The 23,091-nt window shown below is 40.9% G+C and overlaps 1 protein-coding gene across 2 annotated transcripts; it reads left to right on the forward strand.

Moving 5' to 3' along the window:
• Positions 1–4,837: 4,837 nt before the first annotated feature.
• LOC144025809 (serine/threonine-protein phosphatase 2A 55 kDa regulatory subunit B gamma isoform) lies at positions 4,838–23,088 on the forward strand. Of its 2 annotated transcripts, XM_077532147.1 has the most exons (11): positions 4,838–5,044; positions 5,318–5,640; positions 9,059–9,206; positions 14,393–14,490; positions 14,718–14,883; positions 15,478–15,590; positions 16,042–16,219; positions 16,767–16,931; positions 18,132–18,301; positions 20,355–20,446; positions 21,640–23,088. In XM_077532147.1, the coding sequence occupies exons 3-11, from the start codon at positions 9,125–9,127 to the stop codon at positions 21,935–21,937; spliced, it is 1,362 nt and encodes a 453-aa protein (XP_077388273.1). In that variant the 5' UTR covers positions 4,838–5,044; positions 5,318–5,640; positions 9,059–9,124; the 3' UTR covers positions 21,938–23,088. The 2 variants fall into 2 exon arrangements, with proteins under 2 accessions (XP_077388273.1, XP_077388274.1); XM_077532148.1 differs by lacking the exon at positions 9,059–9,206.
• Positions 23,089–23,091: the final 3 nt, after the last annotated feature.

Below are 23,091 nucleotides of genomic sequence, written 5' to 3' on the forward strand. Positions count from 1 at the left end.
CTAAGACCCAGTGTAAGTGCCTATAATTAATGTCTGCCATCTAGTGGTGACTGCTGATATTGCATCTTAAAACTACAGACGTTCCCTGCAGATTTGCAGTTTGGCATCTGCAGATTTCTTTATTATTTTATTTTATTTTTTTGTATTTTTAGTACTTTTTCCCCTCCACTTACCCCCATGTTTTGTGGAAAAAGTGTATTGGCTGTTTATCAGTATTTTATTTTCCAATTTTCTGGGGGGGAACAAAACAATGAGGTTTTTCTTGTGTTCTTCTCTTTCAATTGATCAAGGGTCTGGCAGGCTGCCAAGTGCCCTTCCCTGTTGTATGTGTTTGTAAAAGCCAAATCAAGACTCAATTCCTTCAACAGATTTGGGTACTGGAGTACTTTTATGTATTTATATGTACAATATTCAAACTGGGTCATTGTGGTTTGTAGTGTTTTCTGTTTCTACATTTGTTTTTATGTAATCTTCTTTCTGCTCTAAGAAGCTTTGCAGTTACACCAGCAGGAACGGCAACAAATGAACAGCTGACCATGGAGGACTGAATTGTGTGGGGGCTGAAAAGAGCAAATTCATGCATATGATGATGCAGGTATATTATAAACACTGTACACACATGAACACACGTATCTGCTTTCTGCTCTCAGACATTGAGTAAAAGCAGACGATATAAATTACGGTTTAATGGCTTCACAGGCCATTCCTGCAGTATAGGTTGATTTGGTATAAATGAGTTCTTAATGTTAGTGCTCACAATAGATGTCGTAATCCCTATTTGCCATGTCTGGCTAGGCTGTAATGTGCTCTTTACCTTTTATGTGTCCATGTTGCAGTTTATTTCTCCCACCCTCAGGCAGCTGCTTTAATTCACCAGGGAAGTAAAAAAAAAAAAAAAAGAAAAAAAAATCAACCTCCTGTCTATGGGTCATAGTGTCATTCCATCATCATCCTATAATCCCCCAGGAGTAAAGTGATCCCCGAGACACCCCAGTTATTGCTCCACTCTCCTGAAATATGTCATGCTGTTGTAAAATGTGAGGGAATATTTACCCGTATTCTACAGGAGGCACTAGGAAACAGCTCATTGCTCACATCATCTCCATTTCCATTTGTTACATGTTCTCCCTCTGGTGCATTTTATGTCGTGAGCCTTTGCCGGTGCTCAGGGAATTCTGATCGTAATCTCTGTCTTCATGCGAGTCGCCATTACTGTCGTGAAACCTCTCTTTTAAGGGATTACAACGTACCCGCTCAGGGCATTGGATTGATCTAATGCAGTTGGTATTTAACCACTCACTTAATGTGCCAGTATTATTAGTATAAAAGACTGGAGGGGTTCTGCATATAATTAAAAAAAAAGTGATATTGATTTCATGAGTAATGAGCCAAAAATGTATGTTTATACACTTTGATGTAGATAGGATATTAGCACTATTTCAGGAACACTAACTGGATTAGATTTTAGTGGTGTGCGATACTGCAAATTTTGGTATTGATACGATAACAAGTAAATACAGGGCCAGTATCGCCGATACTGAAATTGATACTTTTTGAAAATTATAGTATAGAATTATTTTTTTAAAGTAAGCTAGCTGTATCATTGAATTGCTTATTCACAATCAAATTTACCTTTAAGTGTTTTTGTGATGTTTTCATCTTTTTTCATGTTTAGAACTATTCCAACCAGAACAAAATATATTTTTTAACGCTTTAAACAAAGTGCACAAAGTGATCATAGGAAAAGAATTAAACAAATACTTTATCATATACAGTACTGTTCAGAAACTAAAAACACAACAAATAACTAAAAATGCTGCCTTTATCTTCCTCAGCCTAAATAAACAAGATGTTAAAGATTATCATGCAACAACAAATATAAAAAAATTAAAACGACATACAAAAAAATGTTTAAGTACAATACTGTTTGTGTTCATGCAATCAGATATGCCCGTTATCTGTTTGACCAAACCTCAGCAGTGCATGAAAGAGCCAAACTGAAACTAAACTACTAGATCGATATTCTAGTGTCAGTCTCGATCCGATATCGATACTGACTTGGTATCGATAATATCGCAATTTGGCTTGATCCGCCCACCACTGTAGATGATACCTCCTTTTTTCCCTCCAGGAAGTGTGTGCACAGTGCATTCACACTATCAGCAGGTCACTGGTTGCTAAGCGACCAGTGTAGTGGGGGGGGGGGGGGGGGGGGCAAAGAGAACAAGCACCTGGTCAACAGGGGCACAAGGTCACAAGCACTACAAAACACAATGCCACTGATCAAGGATGCTGATTGTTATCACATGGACTGGATGTGGATACCTCTACTTGGTATTATCTGTATTTGTCAGAAACTCATCTTGACATCAACTGCAGCACATAAATGAAAAGGTGTTGACTGTAAAATGTCAGCGAGCACTTTAATCACTAAACCTAACTCATTGGTGAATCAACAGAGCAGATGTGAATCACCGTTTCATTAAGCTAAAACCACTTGAATGTTTTTTCTCCCCAGGAAAAAAAAAAACTGTTAAAGTAACTCACACAACATTCAGAGTCATGCATCTGAGCTTGTAAATTATGTGAGCGCACAATGTTCACTCCAGGGCATATCCATGTCCAAGTGATGATGGCAGAGTGCTGTCGCCAAGGTAACAACACCAGTCCTAGACTTAATGGCTTGGGCGCGACAGGAGATAGGCAGGTCAGGCACGCTGGGTCAACAAGGACAAGATTTACTGTTACAAACCTGTTACATGTTCTGATGACCGTGTTCATTATGATAGCTGGATCGTTTTCAGAATTGATTTTGATCCTCTTTGGGTTTGAACACTTTTACTTAGCCATCTTTTAAGTGCAAAAGAAGCAGGTGAAAAAAAAGAATAAAAAAAAACGGCATTGGGATTACAGATTTAAGAGCAGGATTTGTTATCTTATAGCTGAAGCCGCATAGGTGGCTGAAACGAAGTACAATGTCGCTATATGTGGTTAGGGGGAGGGCAATGCCGCCATGCTGAGGAAGTCAGATAAACAGCTCTACTCGTATCCTGCTGTGGGGGTTGGCGGGGTTTAATGCCCGGTGGCCGTCAGCCAGCGTCAGTGATGGTACCAACTGTTACTGGCAGCCATCACTCTGTTGCCACAGTGGTGGAAGCCTCAGTGTGGGTGTGCGTTGTTGCTCTAATGTGAAGGGTTTGCAGTCTGTCAGTGGTTTGGAGGACGACTGATCAAACTAATGAGGGATTTTCTTATCTATTTTCAAAGCATTGCTAAATCTAAACTGACGGCATCTAATTGATATTCCGAGTAAAATCTGGTAGATTTTGAGAGTCATTTGCATTTCAAAGGCATGTTGAAATGTGTCGTTTCAACCTCATATTCCATAAATATTCTAAAGGCATTACCTGGGCATACATCAAGAAATTGATTAATGTTTGACAGCTTCTCAAGATTAAAAATGAGAGCTTAGGTGTCATTTCTTGGTTGTTTCATTATTTCGCAGGCATATGCAACTACATATATACTACATACAGTGGATGAAAAAGGTCTACACCCTTTCAAATTATGAGACCCAGATAAATAATTTAAAAAATGCTGGCTTTTGAACTTTGCGCTGATAAGAATTTGGATTTCTTTGCCCCGGAAGTCATGGTATCTGTGATTTGAAATGTGGACTCATCAGACCGCAAAGCATTTTTTCACCATAACTTGCATTTGTAGAGGTAGTGATGAACTAAGTTAATTGACAGTGGTTTTCTGACGAATGATGGCAGTGAGGTCATGTCATGGACATTCGGTATTGGTTTTTGGCCTTGTCGCTTACATGCGAAGATTCTCTGAAACATTTGATGATGAGAAACATTCTTAAAAACTGATGGAATATTTTCTCACTCAGTTGTTCACAAAGTGGCGAACATTGCTCCATCCTTGCCTGTGAACACAACCTGACACTTACCTGTCTCTAATTAACCTGTTCACCTGTGGGATACTCCAAACAGGTGTTTTTGAGCATTCCTCAACTTTCCCAATCTTTTTCTGCTCCTGTCCCAGGTTTTTTGGAACTTGTTACAGGCAGGTGTGACATTATTGCATATCTTGTCTTTGTAGTGCATTCAATTGAATACAGGGCGACAATAATTTGTAAATCTTTGTATTCTTCCAACGCCATTGGAATTGAGGTAACTGAAATAGTGTAGATGCACATTAAAGTGTGCTCACTCCCTAATTATTGTGTGGCTGTGTTCAGAATTAACCAATCACACCTTCCGGTGATGAGCTGTGTGGTACTTTGCACATTACCACAAACAAGAGTGGAACATTTTTACCTGGCACCTTACTTTTCAGTCTCATGTCTGATGGCCACTTTTAGGATTGTTCAATCTTGGTTGAAGGTCACATGCACTGAGTGTCATTGACTTTTGTTCAGTATCAGAAAAAAAAGTACTTGTATGACTCGAGCCCTTGATAGTTGAAATATGACCAAAAATATGTCCCACGGTAATTGTATGACATTATTCTCGTAAAATATTCCCTGTCGCTCAGATTATTTCTGACTGAGCCTTCATTTTGTAATTGCTAGTAGGAGAGAATTAATTAGTTGCCATGTCGTGTCTCCATGTGACTACGAGTCTGTGTGGTGACACTCATTTATCTGCCTTATCTCTTGTTAATTCCCCCTTAAAGACAGTCCCCTCCTCTGCGCACTCCTATTTGTGGTCTTTAGTAACCTGTGCTCAGTGGTCAAGGCATGATCCCGTCTTTTTCATGATTGGCTGTGCTGCAAAGTGGGCGTGGCCCGGTCTGATGCATCACCATACAACCACAGTGACTTTCTCTCCTTCCCTCCCTCTCTCTCTCTACCTTTCGCTCTGCTGTATGCATACCAGAGTGCAGACTGCAGCAGGACCAGCAAGGTTTTCCTCATCCTCGACGAGCAGAGAATTGAGGGACTGTTATCGGCTAATGCGAAAGGAGTGACATTTATTTTTCTATTTTCTGGAGGATCTTCAAGGAGTTTCCAGGTGTCTGCAGACAAGTGCAGGTGGGTGTTTTTGTGGTGTTTAATGTGTGTGTCCATGCTTGTGAGTTTACTGCAGAAGCATCGGCACTGCGGAGACACCATCGGCTCATCAAACACTCCCCTTCCCCCACACCCTCCCCTGGATTATCCATACATGAATAGACTATGCTTGATTATTTCTGTTTATATGTCCTCTCGAAATGTCTGGTTATTGCCAGGCTGGTGTCTTAAATGAAGATTTTGCTTTAATACAATAAAATTATAAAAACTTCCACATACTCTCACCCTTTACAGGTTTACATCTCGTCCCTGCTTGCCTGTGTTAGGACCCTCGCACAACCATTGGGGCAGGCCCACTCTTGCCCCCCTCATCCTCACCAGCTGTAGGATGACTGCGGCTCTGTGCTGACGAGGCGTCGGCGAGCAGCAGTAATGGGCGCTGCGCTGGCCGGATTCCCCACCACCCCCTCCGATACCGCTCTGCCACCCTCAGCACCACCGCGCTGCCCCCCCAGGACGGGCGCTCCCCCAAGCCCCGCTGATGGGCGAAGACACTGACGCCTCCCCGACGCTCAACCACCGCGGCTTCCTCCCCGACCACAACTATGTGACTGAAGGTAAGCAAACTGGAGAGTGATTGACATGCTGCAACTTATAATGTGTTTACTAAGAAGTGCAGGACTGCCCCGTAATCGTTCTCTAAATCTGTACTGATCGATGAAGTGCTGACAGGGCGGCAAAACGTAGTAACAGCCCTTCAATTTACAAAATTGAACTGTCTTTGGCGAGTCTTCCTCTCCTTCTTATTTGATTGTACGCTTCTTCTTTCAGTCCTCGTTTTTTGTTAAGCTTTTGTAACTGCCCTCTTCTGTTGTGTAATACTCTGCAGGGAAGAATTGATCTGCCCTGCATGTTTGTTTTTGTAACTGCAGAGCTAGAGCCCTGTTTTTTGTACTGAGTGTAAGTCTGGTACATATTTGTTTTGGTGTTTTTGCAGATGCGCGCGGTTAGAAATGGCCAATTTGCTTTCCAGCGAGTGGAAGTGGCTCAGAATCTGACGCATACACCACCTGCGCCACAACTTAGACCTGCTTTTAGTGGGTCTAAAGATGAGTCTACTTTCAGATACCAAATTGTCAGGTGCGCCGGGGGCATGTAAAAGAAAAAACCCTCACTCCGCCGGAACACCTGGCATTGCGCAGCTCTCGCTGCCAAATTGCCAAACAGGCTAAAGTGAGGCTTGCACCTGTATGAAAATCACGATGCGCCAGTTTTTATGCCCGAGCGAATGCACTGTCTATGGACAAAAATAAAAAATAAAATAACACCCCTAGTCTCTAACATTGCCTCTGTAAGACACATGTGCACCATCTTCTCCCAAATGTAATAAAGCAGGGTGTCAAATTGAATAGATGGTGTATCAGATTTGAAGCAGGGGGGATATTACAGCCAGTCCAGCTGTACACACAAACAATTTCAGTTTGTTTTCTGCACCTTCTGTTAACCACAATTACAATGCTCATCTCACTTTTATGATGGATTTTTCCCTCCTTGTCACTTGAATTGAGTGTTCTGAGTCTCTGCTGTGGAATAATTACCTTCAGTCAGCATTAGTCAGAGGAGACCTGCAGTGCAGCCTGTTGAAGGTGTTCATTTTTGACGTGCAAGTCCCCCGTTGTGTTTTCTAGCCGCTTTTTTTTTCTGCTTTTGACCTTTTCTTTGACATATTTCCTTCGTAATACTGCTTTTGTCCGAGAGGCTACAGAGCTGCAGGAAGTCGTCGGTAACATCCGACACCAGCAAGTATGCATTATTGCCATAGCAACAGTCTGTGATAAAAACATGCTGCTTTTCATGCTTGGCCGGTATGACTGACAGGTTGTCTCCGCCCACCAATAATGGCAGGATTAATTATTCTCCGCCCCTCAGACAGGCGCTATTCCGGTCGAATTACTGATGAGCTCTCAACACGGTGGCCACACGCACACAAATTGCAGAAAGAGATGAGAGAGTGCAACACATTACCCATCGTCTGCTGACAGATAGTTGCAGGACAATAAGTAAGTCGATGTCTGAGGACCCCCTCAGTTAGCTTCTGTCACGAATGTATATATATATAAAAAAAAAAAGAAGATTTGTTCCCCCTTCCTCCACCTTTTTTCCATGCCCGCCTCCCTACCCATTCCCCAACATCCTCTCAGGCATCTTGCAGCATTGCTTAAGTGGCCAAATAATTAGCCAACATTGTTGAATGGTTGTACGTCAGTGCTAAAGGCAAATTGAATGGGAGGTGTGTGAGTGGTTCTAAAAGTGTTTTGTTTTCCACCTTTCGGCTCTGTGGCATTTTTATATTTTTGCCTGTTTGTGAGAACATCCTGTGCGTCTTTGTTCACTCAGGTTGTATGAATGTGTGCGTGTGCATACATAAAAGTACATCCCAAGACCTTTCCATGGGGAGTTCCCTGGCCTTCAAAACCTACAAAGGAGGGGTGCTTAACCTTCCTCCACAATTCACAATTCCTCCCCTCCCCACTTCTCACCATCTCTTCTACCTATTCGCTTTTATTCCCTTTTCTCTCTTCACTAGCTCCCTTTGTTACACAAAGCTCCAACTGGAGTAGAATTGTCTCCGGGGATGGATGAGGCTTTGCTTTTTAATACTCATGAAATATTTGTCATCCAAATATTGTGCCTTGCCTTCTGCTATTTCCCCCGTGGTTTTGGGAATAACTTATTTATGATTAATTTCTTTAAAAGGCTCACGATTGTGCGCCTGTCTTAGTTGCTGAAGTGTTGGATCAGCCCATTAACACAAAGTTGCACTTAAATGAGCTCATCTAACAAAACATTTTAGTGGCTCTCAAGTGCTATGTTGTATGGAAATTAAAAGGGAAGTCAACCCAAAACATTTCTTTACAATAATATGTACTAGTCTAAACACAGCATTCAAATTAATGTTGTGCGCGTAGAGTTAAGCAGCTAAATCCACCCGTTTTTATCCATCATAAGGGGCAGCCATTTTGCCACGTGTTGTTGACTGAAAATGACATCACAGCTGCTCAGGTAACAGCCAAGCTCGGCGTCAGAAAGCAGGTGCACCATGATTGGTCGTTACCTGAGACCTCAGCAACTGTGATGTAATTCTCAGTTGACAGTAAGTGATAAAATGGCCGCCCCATGGGTTTGATAAAAATGGGTGGATTTTGATGCTTAACTCATATTCCAAAAAGATAATTTTAATTAGAATACCGTGCTTATATTAGTGGTACTGCATAGAACATATTATTGTGAATAAATATTGTGGGTTATGTTAACTTTTAAACATTAATGCCTTTCAGCAATTAATATCACAATGAAAGGCATGAACTTGAAATATATGCGTGAAGGAAATACTTGATTTAAAATGGTGTTCAAAATAATCTGTATTAGATATCATTTATTTATTTACTCAATTGCAGAGTGTCAGTCTTATTTCAATAAAGTGTGACTATCATCAAATAAATAATATTTGTACAAATAACTACACCACAGCTGTGTTCTTTTTGATGACTTCTACTCATGGTTGTATCAAATACAGGTATGATAATAAAAGGTTGTTACATACAACAAGTTATTTTACCGGCAGGGATGAGTCATCTTTTTGATCAGAGTTGCACCCAATATTTCATTGAGGCTTAGAATATATTAGAGCAGAGGCCAACATTTGGGGAATTACGCTGGAAAATAAACCTTCTCCTTTTCCTTGTATTTAAGCGAGGGTCTCCCTTGACAAATGAACTTCACTGATGTTCATTTAGCTCTGTGTGTGTTACCCTGCATGACTCCTTCTCCCTGCAAAACTTCACCCCAAAGGACATGTGTCATAGATGTAGAGTATGCTCATGAATACATCACCTCTCTGATCTATTTGGTGAGTACTCATGGCCCAATGTGGTGACGTAGTAACCCGTACCCCACCTTAACCACTCCCCACTTCCTTCTGTCCTTCCCCTGTGCAACCCACCTCTTCTTCCTCCATCCTTGCTCCTGTTGCAGGGCTGCTCCTGGCTATAGCCTGAAGAGCTCCGCCCACCCCTCTCCACCCTGGAGTCCTCCCCCAGGATGTTGAGCCCCATCCAGGTGCTGTGCTCCGACATCACTACCCTTTCTCTGGAGCCTGAGCCGTTTGCCTCTTATACTGAAGGTGTGTGCTCTATCCTCTTATCTCCCCGGTGGTCACATGTACAGTACGCCTTAACAGTCGCGTCACATGACATCAGTCTGAGACATGCAAGGGTATGTGTGTCGGGGGAATTATTCCATCTGAGTCTGAACGTCACAAATATTTCATACCTCAGTTTGTCAGTCTGCATCAGTCCGTTTGTGTGCCACTATTTCTGTACCAGCCATGTTATTTTTATCTCAGACTGTGTGATGTACAAATGTGTGTGCGTGTGTGAGATTGATTTCCTTTAAATAGCTTGACCAGACGAAGCTCATTATCCTTTTCAGGCTTCCTCGCCCCAAGTCAAAGATGCACAGGATTACATTTACGTATTTATGTCAACGTTTAATCACAGTTTTCATTATCATTGGGTGCTAAACTTGGGTGCAAATCCCCAAGCTCCACATTTTTTGTCTGACAAATCTGAAGTATTTTTGTTCATGACTAATTTTAGCACAGCAGACCAAGTTGTCTCAGCAGAATTAGTTGTTTTTCCAGCATGCCGCTTCTAATTGTTTGTGTCAATGACCATTAGGCTCACACCAGTTCTGCTCCTCTGTGTCTAAAGATCCCATGCTGTGCCATCCCAGAATCACTTTTTTTCCATTAATCTGCTTTTCCAACACACACGCATGCTGTTTTTTTTCCCAGGTATCTCCTAAACTGCAGGGCAGGGATCAATTTAACCTCAGACAGTCATTCCCCTCCTCTTCCCAGCCTGTTTATTTCTTTTTTTTCCCCCCTACTGGGTAATTTAAGTACACACAGTGGTGCACACATACACTTGATGATACATGCCGGGTGCACATGCTGCACACACATACTCGCCGACATACACAAACGTGTCCTGCTGAGCGGCGTCTTGTCCTGGCTTTTAAGGAGTGTGTGTTTTTGGCCGGGCTTTAATGGTCGATGTTTTCCCAGAGCTGACATATCCGTAATTGGGACAGTGGGAAGTCTGCTCCCCTCCCTGTCCCTCTTGTATCTCTTCTCATAAAAAAGGAATTCCCCCTTATTCCACCTCCAACCTCTTTTCCCCAAACATTGATTTTCTTTTCTTAATAGTCCTCCTCATGAGGGCTATGGTGAGCCCCCATTTATTATGGGGGATAGCAGTCCAGCCACACCCACAATAGGTGAAAATCCTCTATAGAGAGAGAAACCATTAAAAAAAAATAAAAATTAACCCCTCACAAGGGTTATAATAGTTTTAGGTTTTTCATCATGTTTTTTTATTTCATTTTGATGTTTGCATTTAAAATTCAGTTAACGTTTTTAGAGCAGGCTTTGTTATATGCATTTTCCTACCTTTGGGAGGTTTTCTTGTTGTTCGACGAACCCAAGGTTGAACTGTTTACAGTCCAAAAGGTATATTTGGCACAAACACGACACTTCTCATTAGTTCCTAATGTGATACATTACACAAGAATAATGGAAACTGCCTTACTTGTATGCAACCCATCTTTTGAAATGGTAAATGGACTGAACTTATGTAATGATATTTACTATACAAAATGTAATGATAAAAAGTACCAATGATCGTAGACTAGAATAGTCTAAAAATTGCAAAAAAAGAAAAGCAAAAAAAAATCGAGATGCAAATCGAATTGGGACTCTAAAATTGAAAGTCAAATCGAAGCAAAGATTTGGAGAATTGTGGCACCAGGACACCATAACGACAGTGAAGCGTTATGGTGACAACAGTATCAAACTTTGGTTCTGTTTTCTTGAGCTGGGGCTTTAGACGAGGTGAAGGGAATTATGAATTATGTTCCAAATACCAATCAGCGTTTGTATAAAAACCATCAGTGTCTGATATAAAGCAAGACAGATGTCATGAAAAGCCTACTAGAGCATCTGAACTTTATTTGGAGTTAATCAGAGACACTTTTAGTTTCTGTCATATTTCAGTTGCTTATTTTTACAGCCTCACTTGAAAAGAAATGAATAAAAAATTCACTTGAGTTGTAATGGTAGAAAATGTTTTGAAATTAGTTATCTCAGTTTTGTTTTTTGTTTTGTTTTTTTATAATCATAAAATGTCAGTCAAACAAGGGTGTGTAGACTTTTTATATTCACTGTACATTCCACATAAATATCTGCAATTATAGTATGGCTGAGTTAGGTGAACCATGACCAACGTAGCTAGGGAACATTGTTCCGACTTTGCCCAATTCACAATACAGGCTAGCTGACGAATTTGCTTCCATGTTATTGGTTTCAATCCTGTTTGAGTGTTGTTGCATGTGTGGACGCAGCAGTATGGCGGTGATTGCCTGCTGATGCAAATGACGGTCTGTGGGAGGCCGACACAGCTTGCTTGCAACAGCGCACACGTCCACAGTAGCGATAACCTTGCCGATATGCGTACACCATAACGCACACACAGTGGATGATGAAGCACTTGTCTTTTCTGCACCTTGACTGCTCAAAAGTTAGAGAGATGAATGAGGTTATAAGTTGGAAAGACGCTCACAGAGAGGTTTGTCAAACAAGGGAGAATGAGAAGAATGTGCGCTGCATATTTTATGCTGCTACAATTTGTGCTGTTCTGGCAGTTTTTGCTTAGCTTAGCCCTTCTGTCTGCGAAGACAACGTTGTCTCGCTCTTACACACAGGCACATTCACAGCCTGCATTCTAATAATTAGCTGCAATAAGTTTGTCTGTCTCCCGGAATTAATTAATTAGTTTGTTTGTGGGCGAAACTGAAGTGGCTCAATGATTTCACCATGCCCCTTCTTCCTGGATTGATTTAATCCCACTTCCTCCTCCTCCAGAATGCCATATACGGCTAACCGTGTCGAGTACTCGTTGGCTCAGCCTGTTACCAAGGCAACCCTCGCTCATTGGAGGACACCCCACCCGCCCCCCTTCCTCCACCACCTCCGCCCAAGCCCTTCTTCCCTCTCCATCTTTCCCATTTCACCACTGCCAGCATCACCACCACCAGTCAGTGTACTGCCGGGCTGCGAAGTGCTGTGGGGGAGGGATGAGAGTCAGACTTGAATGTGGAGAGACAACCACAAAGATGAGAAAGGAGCGGAATGTGGCCTAAATGACAATCAGTGCACTGTCTAATGTAGAAGATGTAGTAGTGGTGTGTGAGAGTCAGAATCAAGACGGCGTGGCGCTTGTGTCTGGAGATGGAACCAATGCTTGCCCTCATCATAAATTCAGTCTCAGTCAAGGCCGCCACAAAATTGGCAGCGCTTCAGCTTTGAATCTCAACACTCTCAATAAATGCTCCCTCTGCGCTCTGCTTTTATTACAACCACAGCTTATTTTGAGGGCTGCTTTCTTTTCTATCAAAACTCTGTGGATTCCTTTGTTGAAGGCGCGGAAAGCTCAGCTGTGACCTATTTCAATCCATTGTTGGATTATTTGGTAACTTTGTGCTTTGTTTTTTCTCTTTCTTTTACAACTCTTACTGAGGCAGGAGAAGCCATTTGAATTGTTCAAATATACAGTAGGTGAAAATTACTGGCTTTCTTCCACAGAACGAGGAAATAGAAGGCATTTCTCACTTCAAATGTTGTGTTCAAGAGCGTATATAGATTTAGCTATTTTCACCATTTCAGATTGGTTAATTTTAAGATGTTTGATGCCACTTTTTTTCAGACCGGAGTACTCAACTCTCGAGTAGTCATCGATATCAAAACCAATGTCGTACCGATACTGCTCGTCATACGAATTTCCCCAAAAAGACAAATATTTTTAAAGAAAGACCTATGTATCTTAATATAGCATTTGTCCTGAACTCATTCACTCCCAGCCATTTTCACAGAAGCAATCCCGTTCGCTCCCGGCTGTATTACTGGATTTTGTCTGATTTTTCAAGGCCTGCAGAATATTGTGTTCAATTGCTATAAAAACATGGAACCTATCAAAAGAAATATTAAAGTCTCTGATTTTATCAGGAAAAAAGTAATTTCTATCTGTTTCCATTTTGCAGCAATTAGCATTAGAATATAGCTAAGTTTAATTAATTTTCACAAATCTATTTAAAATTGTGAGTAATTGAGCTCTTTTTCAACATGACCCTGGTTGATCTACTTTCCTCTGCTACCACCTGCTGGCCATTTGTATAATAACTACCATTTCTGCAACCGTTCTTTGCAGTTGAGAGGCTGCATGAAAGCCTTCTGTATGCTCTAGCATAAAAAAAACAACAACAACAAAATACATATAAATACGTCTTTGGGACACTTGCATTAAAAAAGATTGTATTTATACGTCATTGGGAGCAAGTGAGTTAAAATTACATAAACTCAATAGTAAATTTCTATTCTTCTGATTTCTAATTTCTAGTTCCTGATCATAAAACAGTCACAAGAGGGCAGACAAAACTGATATCGGCGGTCATCGCTAGTAAGGATACATTGAAATAAAACCGGATATCAGCCTGATATTGATACCCGGTATCAGTACTTGCCTATCTCTAGTTAAAATTACACAAAAATAACAAACAAAGTGGGGGTAGACACACATACTAGTATGTGGAAAATGCTTCTGCCTCTGTCATCAGCCTGACATTGGTTTTCGACCTATATGTGGGCATTGAAAAATCTGCTCAAAACCATCAAAAACAAGGCAAAAAGTCTAAGGACAGATTTTTTTTCCCCTTGCAAACTCTCCTTTTCCTAGTTTGTCGTTCTTTCCAATGAGTCTATTAAGCAATATAAAATGTGTATAGTCGCGCTCTAATATAGGCAACGTAAAACCATATTCAAGCCTCAGGTGTTTCATTCAACAATTGACTACATTTTCTGCACATGTAAAAGTCTCTAAATGCCAAGTGGAGACACTGACAGAAATATGCAAATGAACACATCAAACTATGCAGTTTGAGTGAAGGATAATTACAAACGCTCTTCAGCTTGTTGTTGTGGCAAAGAGAACATTGTAAAAAAAAAAAAAAAAAAAAGTGCTTATGATGATTACTCAAGTGACACTACTCTTGTGGGCTGCGGGGTTTCAATGTGTGAATCATCATGACACAAATTTGTGGCGTGTGTGCATATTGCTTAATTATGATGCGGGCAAGGTGGTTGTGTATGCTCAACTGATGAATCCTGTTCTTGTGCTTCATGCAACACCCCCCAACGACCCCACTCACTGTTCCATCCCCCCCTTCATCATTGTCTCTCTTTCTGTCCCCACGCAGCTGACATCATCTCCACTGTTGAGTTCAACCACACGGGAGAGCTGCTGGCCACTGGGGACAAGGGAGGCAGGGTGGTCATCTTTCAACGAGAACCTGAGGTACACACACCACAGAACGCACACAATTTGAAGAGTAGTTTCACCTTATCCGCAAGCTTGCGCGCCATCCAGGTAGAATCTAGTTGTTCGAAATAGTTGTGTATCATTACAGTTTTGCAAAGTCGGCACCACACTGATGTTTGACCAATAAAATGCCTCTCCTCAGCTCTCCTCACTGTTTTTACACACATCAACCACTTTTTTTGTTTTTGTTTTTCTGTTCACAGAGCAAAACCGAGCTGTTCTCCCAGGGAGAGTACAACGTCTACAGCACTTTCCAGAGCCATGAGCCCGAGTTTGACTACCTTAAGAGTCTGGAGATTGAGGAGAAGATCAATAAGATCCGATGGCTGCCTCAGCAGAACGCGGCACACTTCCTCCTTTCCACTAATGGTGAGTTTTGCCATTAAATCGGGTGGCAGCAAAAACAAGTTGTCTAGATATTGCATCACACCAGTTTAAAAAAAGATTTTCCCCTGAGACGTTTAACTCCAGGAGACAGTATCTGAGGTCGGTGCCTCAGTGGACGTGACGAAGTGAAGAGCATTAGAGGGATAAATGCTATTAAGGTTACATTCGAATCAGGGTTACAAAACCTAAGTAGATTTCCCCTCAGATAAAGAGATTTATTAGGTTTGCGTTGTGCAAGGGGATTTTCTGTCAAGTGCTGTGTGTCATTTTTGTATTGAATTAGTATGTGGGCTTTCTTGGATGAATCCTCATCTTTTAGATCAGACTAGTGCATTATTAATATTTATTGATTGATGTAAAATACAGTTGTCCCGATCCGATCATGTGATCAGAAATTTGGGCCGATCGCTTAATTTTCAACTGAGCGGTATTTTATATATATATATATGAATGGAGATATATAAATAAATACTGAATAAACAAAAATAGAGGGTAACACTTAGATTTGTACACATAAATAGGCACAGAAAAATCTAAGCTCATCATAAATCATATTTATTCTGTTTCATTTACCAGATAAAACCATTAAGCTGTGGAAGGTGAGTGAACGAGACAAACGTCCGGAGGGATACAACCTGAAAGATGAGGAGGGTCGCATCAAGGACATTTCCACTGTTACCTCCCTACAGGTAAGTCTGTCTGCGTGTTGTTCACCTTTGCTCGTCCGGATGTGGATGACCGATACAAAGGGTGTGCATGAGAACAGAAGGTGTGCAAACAAACATCCAGTGTGACATCTGTGTACTTTGCGTGAATTAGTCAAATTCTTTCTGGTTGCATTAACTTGTCATGGGAACGATTGTGCGGAGGTTCAGAACAACAACACACAAATTGTGTGGTAATAGAAAAGCAGCCAAACGAGCTTTTCTCCATCAAGCTCAGCAATGCAACTCCATTGCGCCATCAAGCAAATGAATTTGGGCGCTGGCATGAATTATAAATGACAATGGAGGCAGACGGTTAAATATTAATTTACAATACAATAAAATAGCTTAAATGGAATCCACTGTCTGTATTTATACCATTTGTCGTCTCCTAATATGTCACCTCTGATAGCGAATGCCTCCCTCTGCTTCACAGGTGCCTGTTTTGAAGCCCATGGACTTAATGGTGGAGGTGAGCCCGCGGCGGGTGTTCGCCAACGCCCACACCTATCATGTCAACTCCATCTCGGTCAACTCCGACCATGAAACCTACATGTCGGCCGATGACCTGAGGATAAACCTGTGGCATCTGGACATCACCGACCGCAGCTTCAGTATCCTTTGTTGACTTCATGCGGAGACAAACGGGCACAGCGTAAAATAGATGCATGCGGTAAACTAATGTTTTACTAATGTACATGCGTTGAGTGCCACTTTGCTGCACAAAGAAACACTATTGGGGGAGGGGATTATTATTCTTGGGGAGTGAAAATGTATCGTAATGAATAATTCAAAGGCTGCATAAATATTTCAGACCCTTTCTGAGCTTTATTGCAGCTCAATAGGTTACAGTATTGCCACATTCCTGACCCAGACTGGATTTATTATATTACAAATGATCGGACTGTCAAATGCATTTTCTCACAATCTATATTTATATTGCTTTTGCTTTTTTCTCTTGTAATGATTTTGATGATTTATGTGGACTTTCTTGCTTCTCCATTTACATAATACTTACACTGCTTGTATTTATTATGGACGAGTGAATTTCTAATTAGTTTCCCAGGGACTCATTTTGTGAATAAGTTCAGTGGATTAATGGAAGAAAGTGCAAAATAAGCCGACTGTTGTTTCCTTGAGCAATGCCGCCTTTTCTCTCAGACATTGTGGACATCAAGCCGGCCAACATGGAGGATCTGACAGAGGTGATCACAGCGGCGGAGTTTCACCCCCACCACTGTAACCTGTTTGTGTACAGCAGCAGCAAAGGCACCCTGCGCCTCTGTGACATGAGGGAGGCGGCGCTGTGCGACCGACACTCCAAATGTGAGTAAACCTGCTGAGATGCTCTACTGGTGTCCTAAAACTGTCAGATAAAGTACAGTCGCTTGTGAAGGACAAAGCAAACAATGTAAAGTAGCAGTATGGAACAACAGTTTCACTTTCGCTCTTGGGCTCCCCCTCCAGTTGTGAATGGGCATTTATCAAAGAAATTGAATGTATGTGCCAAACACTAACACAACAGTTACTATGTAGTAGAGCTGCCAAACAATTCCATTTTTTAATCACATCTTACAATTTTGATTAATCGCTTAAATAAAAAGGCTTTTTTTAATCAACATTTTTTACCCACCAAATTTAAAGAAGCACTTGTTGTGTTAAATTTTTAGACATTTAACGTTATGAGGACGTCTTCAAAAGTTTTTATCCACTGCACACGCTCATCCGCCTCTTTTTCTAATCAGTTAATTACTTGCATAATTTAAAATGGACATGAACAAATATTCTGAATGTCATACGCAAACATTTATTAAATGCTTTACTTTAATGCATGGAGTTATGTTTATTGCTCAATCACAACCTGTGCTACATTTAACGTAACCCGCTGTCAGCTAAATGATCATCTGCGATCAAAATGAAATTAATCTGCGTTAATACAAGATTACTGCGCTAATTTTTTGTGATTAATTAATTAGTTAACGCTTTAACTTTGACAGCAACTTGTTTTTTTTTCCCCTGATGTTTTTTTTTTGTTTTTTTGTTTTTTTTTAGTTTTTCCTATTTGTCAACTGTGGGCATGTGAAGCCCTTTGAGACGTTTGTGTGATTAAGGGCTATATAAATAAACTTGACTTGACTTGACAACACTAAAATGTAGTATTATTAAATAAATGTTAGTTTCAGACTGTCAGAGGAGCCCAATTGTCCGTCTCAAATATTGGTATAGAACAATGAAGTTCAAAACGAGTAAAGAGTCCGTATTAAAGTACTATAAGCACTTCGTGTTTGGATGGATTGTCTCTTCTAATTTTTGTGACGGTTGGGCTAGTAAATGTGTTCGGCACCGCATTTCAGTGTCGTAATTTGCTGCTCTTTGATCATTGTAACATCTAGACAAAAGCACCTGAGGATCAAATTAATGATAGTCCCTTGTTTATTGTCACCTGTGTCCATCTATTTGTCTCAATTACGCAGTGTGACTGTGCACACATTTATCAGGTTTGTCATGTTTTTGCCTCGCCTCCAGTGTTTGAGGAGCCGGAGGACCCCAGCGCTCGCTCCTTCTTCTCCGAGATCATCTCCTCTGTGTCCGACGTCAAGTTTAGCCACAGCGGGCGCTACCTGCTCACCAGAGACTACCTGACTGCCAAAGTGTGGGACCTCAACATGGAGAGCAAGCCCCTGGAGACCTACCAGGTAGAGGAATATTTTTCTTCATGTTTGACTCCAATGAAAGGGGACAAGGAATTTATTTCATGCAGAAGTGTTGTTCCACTACATTTTTTTGGGGGGGTGCGGTAGGTGTCACATTGACATTGACATTTGTGCCATGTTTTATTCTTCTTCTTCTTCTTATTATTATTGTGTCATGCATACTAAAATATACACCCAGCCCACATGGGCTTATAAGACACCAAACAATCAAAATGACCATGCACAAGGACCAAAAACAACAACGGAAGCAATCAAAACTTATGTTAAGAATAGTATAGATTAGAATGATCATCTTCCTTTCCAAGCTTTAGATATAACATATTCAATTACTGTCATTGTCACTGCTTGTCTGGGAAGTACAAACTTGTTATTGATGGATTAAAAAAAAACAAAAAAAAACTAAAAAACAATCATTGGCTAAAGTTAGAAATTTGCACATGGGCATTGAATTACAAGTAGAAATGCATTTAGACATTGCTGGGCCTGAATACTGAATATTTCATTTATTTTGGGTGTCCCTGTTCGGGTTGGTCCATGGTCAATAGTTCCTGCTTCAATATTATAACACTTTAATACAGTTTCGATGGATGCTTCCAGATGCCTTTTAAATATACATCTTGACAAATGTCCTCACAACTGTCAAGATGCCCTTGAGCAAGGCACGGAATCCCCTTCGGCTCGCCTCGGCGCCACAGCACCGTTTTCGCGGCCCATTACTTTCACATCTCTCTCTGCTTTCTCCTGCAAATGTGTTTTCCTCTAACCTAATGTGTGTGTTGAATCAAGAATTTCAAAGTAGCCACTTAAGTGTGAAACAACAACATCTGCAATCATTTATCTTCTAAATGCTGTATTAATAATATCATGTGTGGTCACAATTTCTCCATGCCTGAGTGTAGAGAGGGGGGCAATATGTGGGCGATGAGGAGCTTTTCACAGTCTCATGAAGATTAACAGGAAGAAGGGATACTTCACCCAGTGCCTGACACCTAGATCTGCAATGCAGCACAGTGGAGGAGGAAGAGGAAGAGGGGGAGGGAAAGAGTGCTGGCAAGGCGAGGAAGTGAGAGGAAGACTTTTAGGATGTGGCAGAAAGATGATAGTAACTGTTGCAAGGTGACTTGAGGAAACGGGTAAGGTCCATTTAAAGGTGCAGTCTGCTGGATTCACTCAGGCAAATGCAATTTTTAAATACAGGATGTACACACTATAACTTTCTCTCAGTCTACACATCTGTGTTTATGTTAATCTTTGGTGGTGATTTCGTCCTAAAAACAACCCCCCCCGCCTGTATTTTGCCATTTTGGGGGTGGGGGTTTAGGACGAAATCACCACCAAAGATTAACATAAACACAGATGTGTAGACTGAGAGAAAGTTAAAGTGTATACATCCTGTATTTAAAAAGTGCATTTTCCTGAGTGAATCCGGCAGACAGCCCCTTTAAGTACCCCAAGAGAATAAGGCTTTTAATAAATGAACGTGCATACATATGAATATACTTTAAAACTGAGATGACACAGTAACCCTCACCATAGAAAGACAGCCCTGGAACAAAAAAAAGTGTCACCAGGTTTGACGTACAGCAACAATGCAACCTCAGCTGACTGCTGACTGAATGTAGAATAAGGAAAGAGAGCTCAGTGCAAAGCATAGTGGCAGGAGAAGGTGTACATTTCAGACCCTCAGTGCTGACACACGCAGGTTGCATGAAAACACACAAGGGGGGAGAATTATTAGTAAATGTGTGTGCGTATCTCGATTACCATGGCCTTGGTGTGTGATAATAGTCAGACATTAATGACGTTTTCGATTAAAATGTCCTCCTGGTACCTCATATTGCTGAGGGCAGTTGTTGCCTCATTAGCGATGCCTTGGGGGAGGTTTAGTGTTACAAGTGCGCACAGTTAATGTGTTTCCTCTATGTGGGTGTCCTCCGTTTCATCTTCTATTTTTAGTTTACCTGCAGTCAATAGCCAAGTGAAGCAGATGTGCGTTAGATTCATTTTTTTTGATTGATGTGCTCCTCCCCTCCAGGTTCACGATTACCTCCGCAGCAAGTTGTGCTCCCTTTATGAAAACGACTGCATCTTCGACAAGTTTGAATGCGCCTGGAACGGCTCGGACAGGTCTGTCTTTTATTCTTTATAAACTCGCCACAGCCAAAGTGCGTTGAGAAGTTTTGTTTGATAATTTTGTACCATGAAAAACACTGTCAAACTAACCATGAATCATGTTAAAATAACCACATAGCTTTACCTTAATATCCACTATGCTAAAGCTAGCACATATAGTTTAACACGAATGAATACAAATGATCAAATAACATATGATGTAACCATGATATAACAATACACACAGTAGGGACAGACCAATAATCATACTGCTAGAATGCATTTGCTGTTTAGTGATCTTCAGGGAACTTTTCATTTATGTATTTATTTAAATTCCCACTTTACTCATGATGCTGACACTGTGAATGCCCGGCACCTTTTTTATTTATTTATTTTTTAAATTGTATAAAAATTAAGAAATAGTGTTGAAATTTTGGAACATTTTATTTACAGTAGAACACTTTAGGGAGCTTTTTACTTGCTTTGTTTTTAATTTTGTTTGACACATGGTGATGACCTGGGAAGATCCCTGCAATTTTTATTTTATTTGTTATTTTTTATCTTTTTTTTTAAGAAAGCTGTCTATTCTACCGTCATTTATTTATTTTTTACACTCATATTTTATATTTTACTGCAACTGAATATTGGCTTGAAATATCGGTTATCTGCATCCTTGACTATTAATAATCGGTATTGGCCCTGAAAAAAACCCCTTATCAGTCTATCACTAATTCACAGGCATATATTCTTTATCCCCCATGGAACATGGCTATTACTGGAGCTTACTGAGTAGTTGTGAAACTCTTCTTTGTTTCTGTCTGCATGACTATCATACTAAAATTGTAGAGCACGCTGATAACTAAAAACGTGTATCTCAAATCGTTTTCCATTGAAATGGATGGAAATTCCATTAATCTGTTTAACCCGCCACAACAAAATCCAAAACAATAAAAAAATAAAAAAAAAATAAAATAAAAAAAAAACACAGTACATATTTTATACTACTACCTTAATCAATTACATCTGGTCCAGAAAAAGAAAAGTAAAAAAGTTAGCAGACCAATCATTGACTTTTGATTGCTCATCCTCCACCCATCCACGGAACATCAAGTAGGAACTGATCACAAACCTCCATGAAATTCATCTCCATGAACCGCTACATCATCCCCCACTATAACCGGATCCCCCCGCTCCTCTCATGTGTGTAGCGTGATCATGACAGGAGCCTACAACAACTTCTTCCGCATGTTCGACCGCAACACCAAGCGCGACGTGACCTTAGAAGCGTCGCGGGAGAGCAGCAAACCCCGAGCCGTGCTCAAGCCGCGCCGAGTGTGCGCCGCCGGCGGCAAGCGGCGCAAGGACGACATCAGCGTGGACAGCCTGGACTTCACCAAGAAGATCCTGCACACGGCCTGGCACCCAACGGAGAACATCATCGCCATCGCCGCCACCAACAACTTGTACATCTTTCAGGACAAACTCAACTCGGAGATGCATTCGTGAGCAACAACGGCGGAATGTACGCAATCATATGCGGGTGGAAGGACCTCAAGGAGGCCATGATGGGATTAAGAAGAGAAACCTCAGACTGGAGAGATGTTTACATGTCCTTCTTTTTCCACCTCATCCTCTTCTATTTATATCCATGGACATTGTGTACTCCAATTCAAACCACTTGTGACTACCAGCACCAGTTACGATAAACGAGGCATTGATGTTACTGGTATGTTTAATTTCAAACCATCTCCTCAATTTTTGTTTTTGTCCCTTCTCTGTAATAATCTGACGACAATGACAAAACGATGATGGTTATGAAACGTCCTTCTCGATCCAAGATCTCTCCGGTTCAGGGGTGACTCACATTCCTTCAGACAGAAGCAGAAGTGTGGACACACATTCTGCTTCTGGTCTGTGGCTGATAAAGCAAAAAAAAAAAAAAAAAAAAAAAAAAAACGGTTTTGTTTTGTTTTTTAATCAGCAATTAAGCAAGAATATGCTGCATGTCAAACGGATTTAGCCTACTGTAGACTGACTAACTGACTTGGCTGCCTTTTTTTAAAAATCATTTAGACCCAGCTGTACAAAATGCTTACAGCACGAAGAAACCACTGGTGACCGAACTCTCTTTACCTTTGCGTCTGTGGATGCTAACGCATGTTTACTGATGTTCGGTTCATACGCTTAACATGTACCAGTTGGAATGAATCCACCCAGTGCAAAGGAGAGCTAATACAAATGTTTTGGGTTATTGTTATACTCTAAAAGAAAATAAGGGCCTAATTGGTGTCTGTGTGTATCAACCCTCTTTTCGGGCATTTGTGAGGTTTTTTTTTTTTTCCTTCTCCCCCAATCCATAAACCGACTGTGGACTCAATACAAGATGATTGCCTCCAAAGCGACAGCAGAGAGATGCTACTTTTTATCTCTTCAGCCTTCCTCACTGATTACTTTGCTAATGTGCAGAATTGTTTATTTTTGGAGAACAATTTATTCTTTTATTTCACTTTTTTGAATAAAAAAAAATCGTTTTCTCCATATGCTGACCAAACTAATGTCAATTTTTGCATATTTTTGTGCTCATGTACGTTGATGACAAACCTGTCAACCAGGCAGGATTTTTATTTTTTTTTTGAATAAAGATTTCAACAATTGCATCC

Source organism: Festucalex cinctus, chromosome 9 (assembly GCF_051991245.1).
Source record: "Festucalex cinctus isolate MCC-2025b chromosome 9, RoL_Fcin_1.0, whole genome shotgun sequence".
NCBI lineage: Eukaryota > Metazoa > Chordata > Actinopteri > Syngnathiformes > Syngnathidae > Festucalex > Festucalex cinctus.

What these genes read in the sequence shown, in the direction of transcription:
- LOC144025809 (XM_077532147.1), top strand. Translation starts at nt 9,125, where the DNA reads ATGTTGAGCCCCATCCAGGTGCTGTGCTCCGACATCACTACCCTTTCT. An exon ending in CATCACCGACCGCAGCTTCA is followed by an intron (nt 16,220 to 16,766) that starts GTATCCTTTGTT and finishes CTTTTCTCTCAG; the next exon opens with ACATTGTGGACATCAAGCCG. An exon ending in GCCTGGAACGGCTCGGACAG is followed by an intron (nt 20,447 to 21,639) that starts GTCTGTCTTTTA and finishes TCATGTGTGTAG; the next exon opens with CGTGATCATGACAGGAGCCT.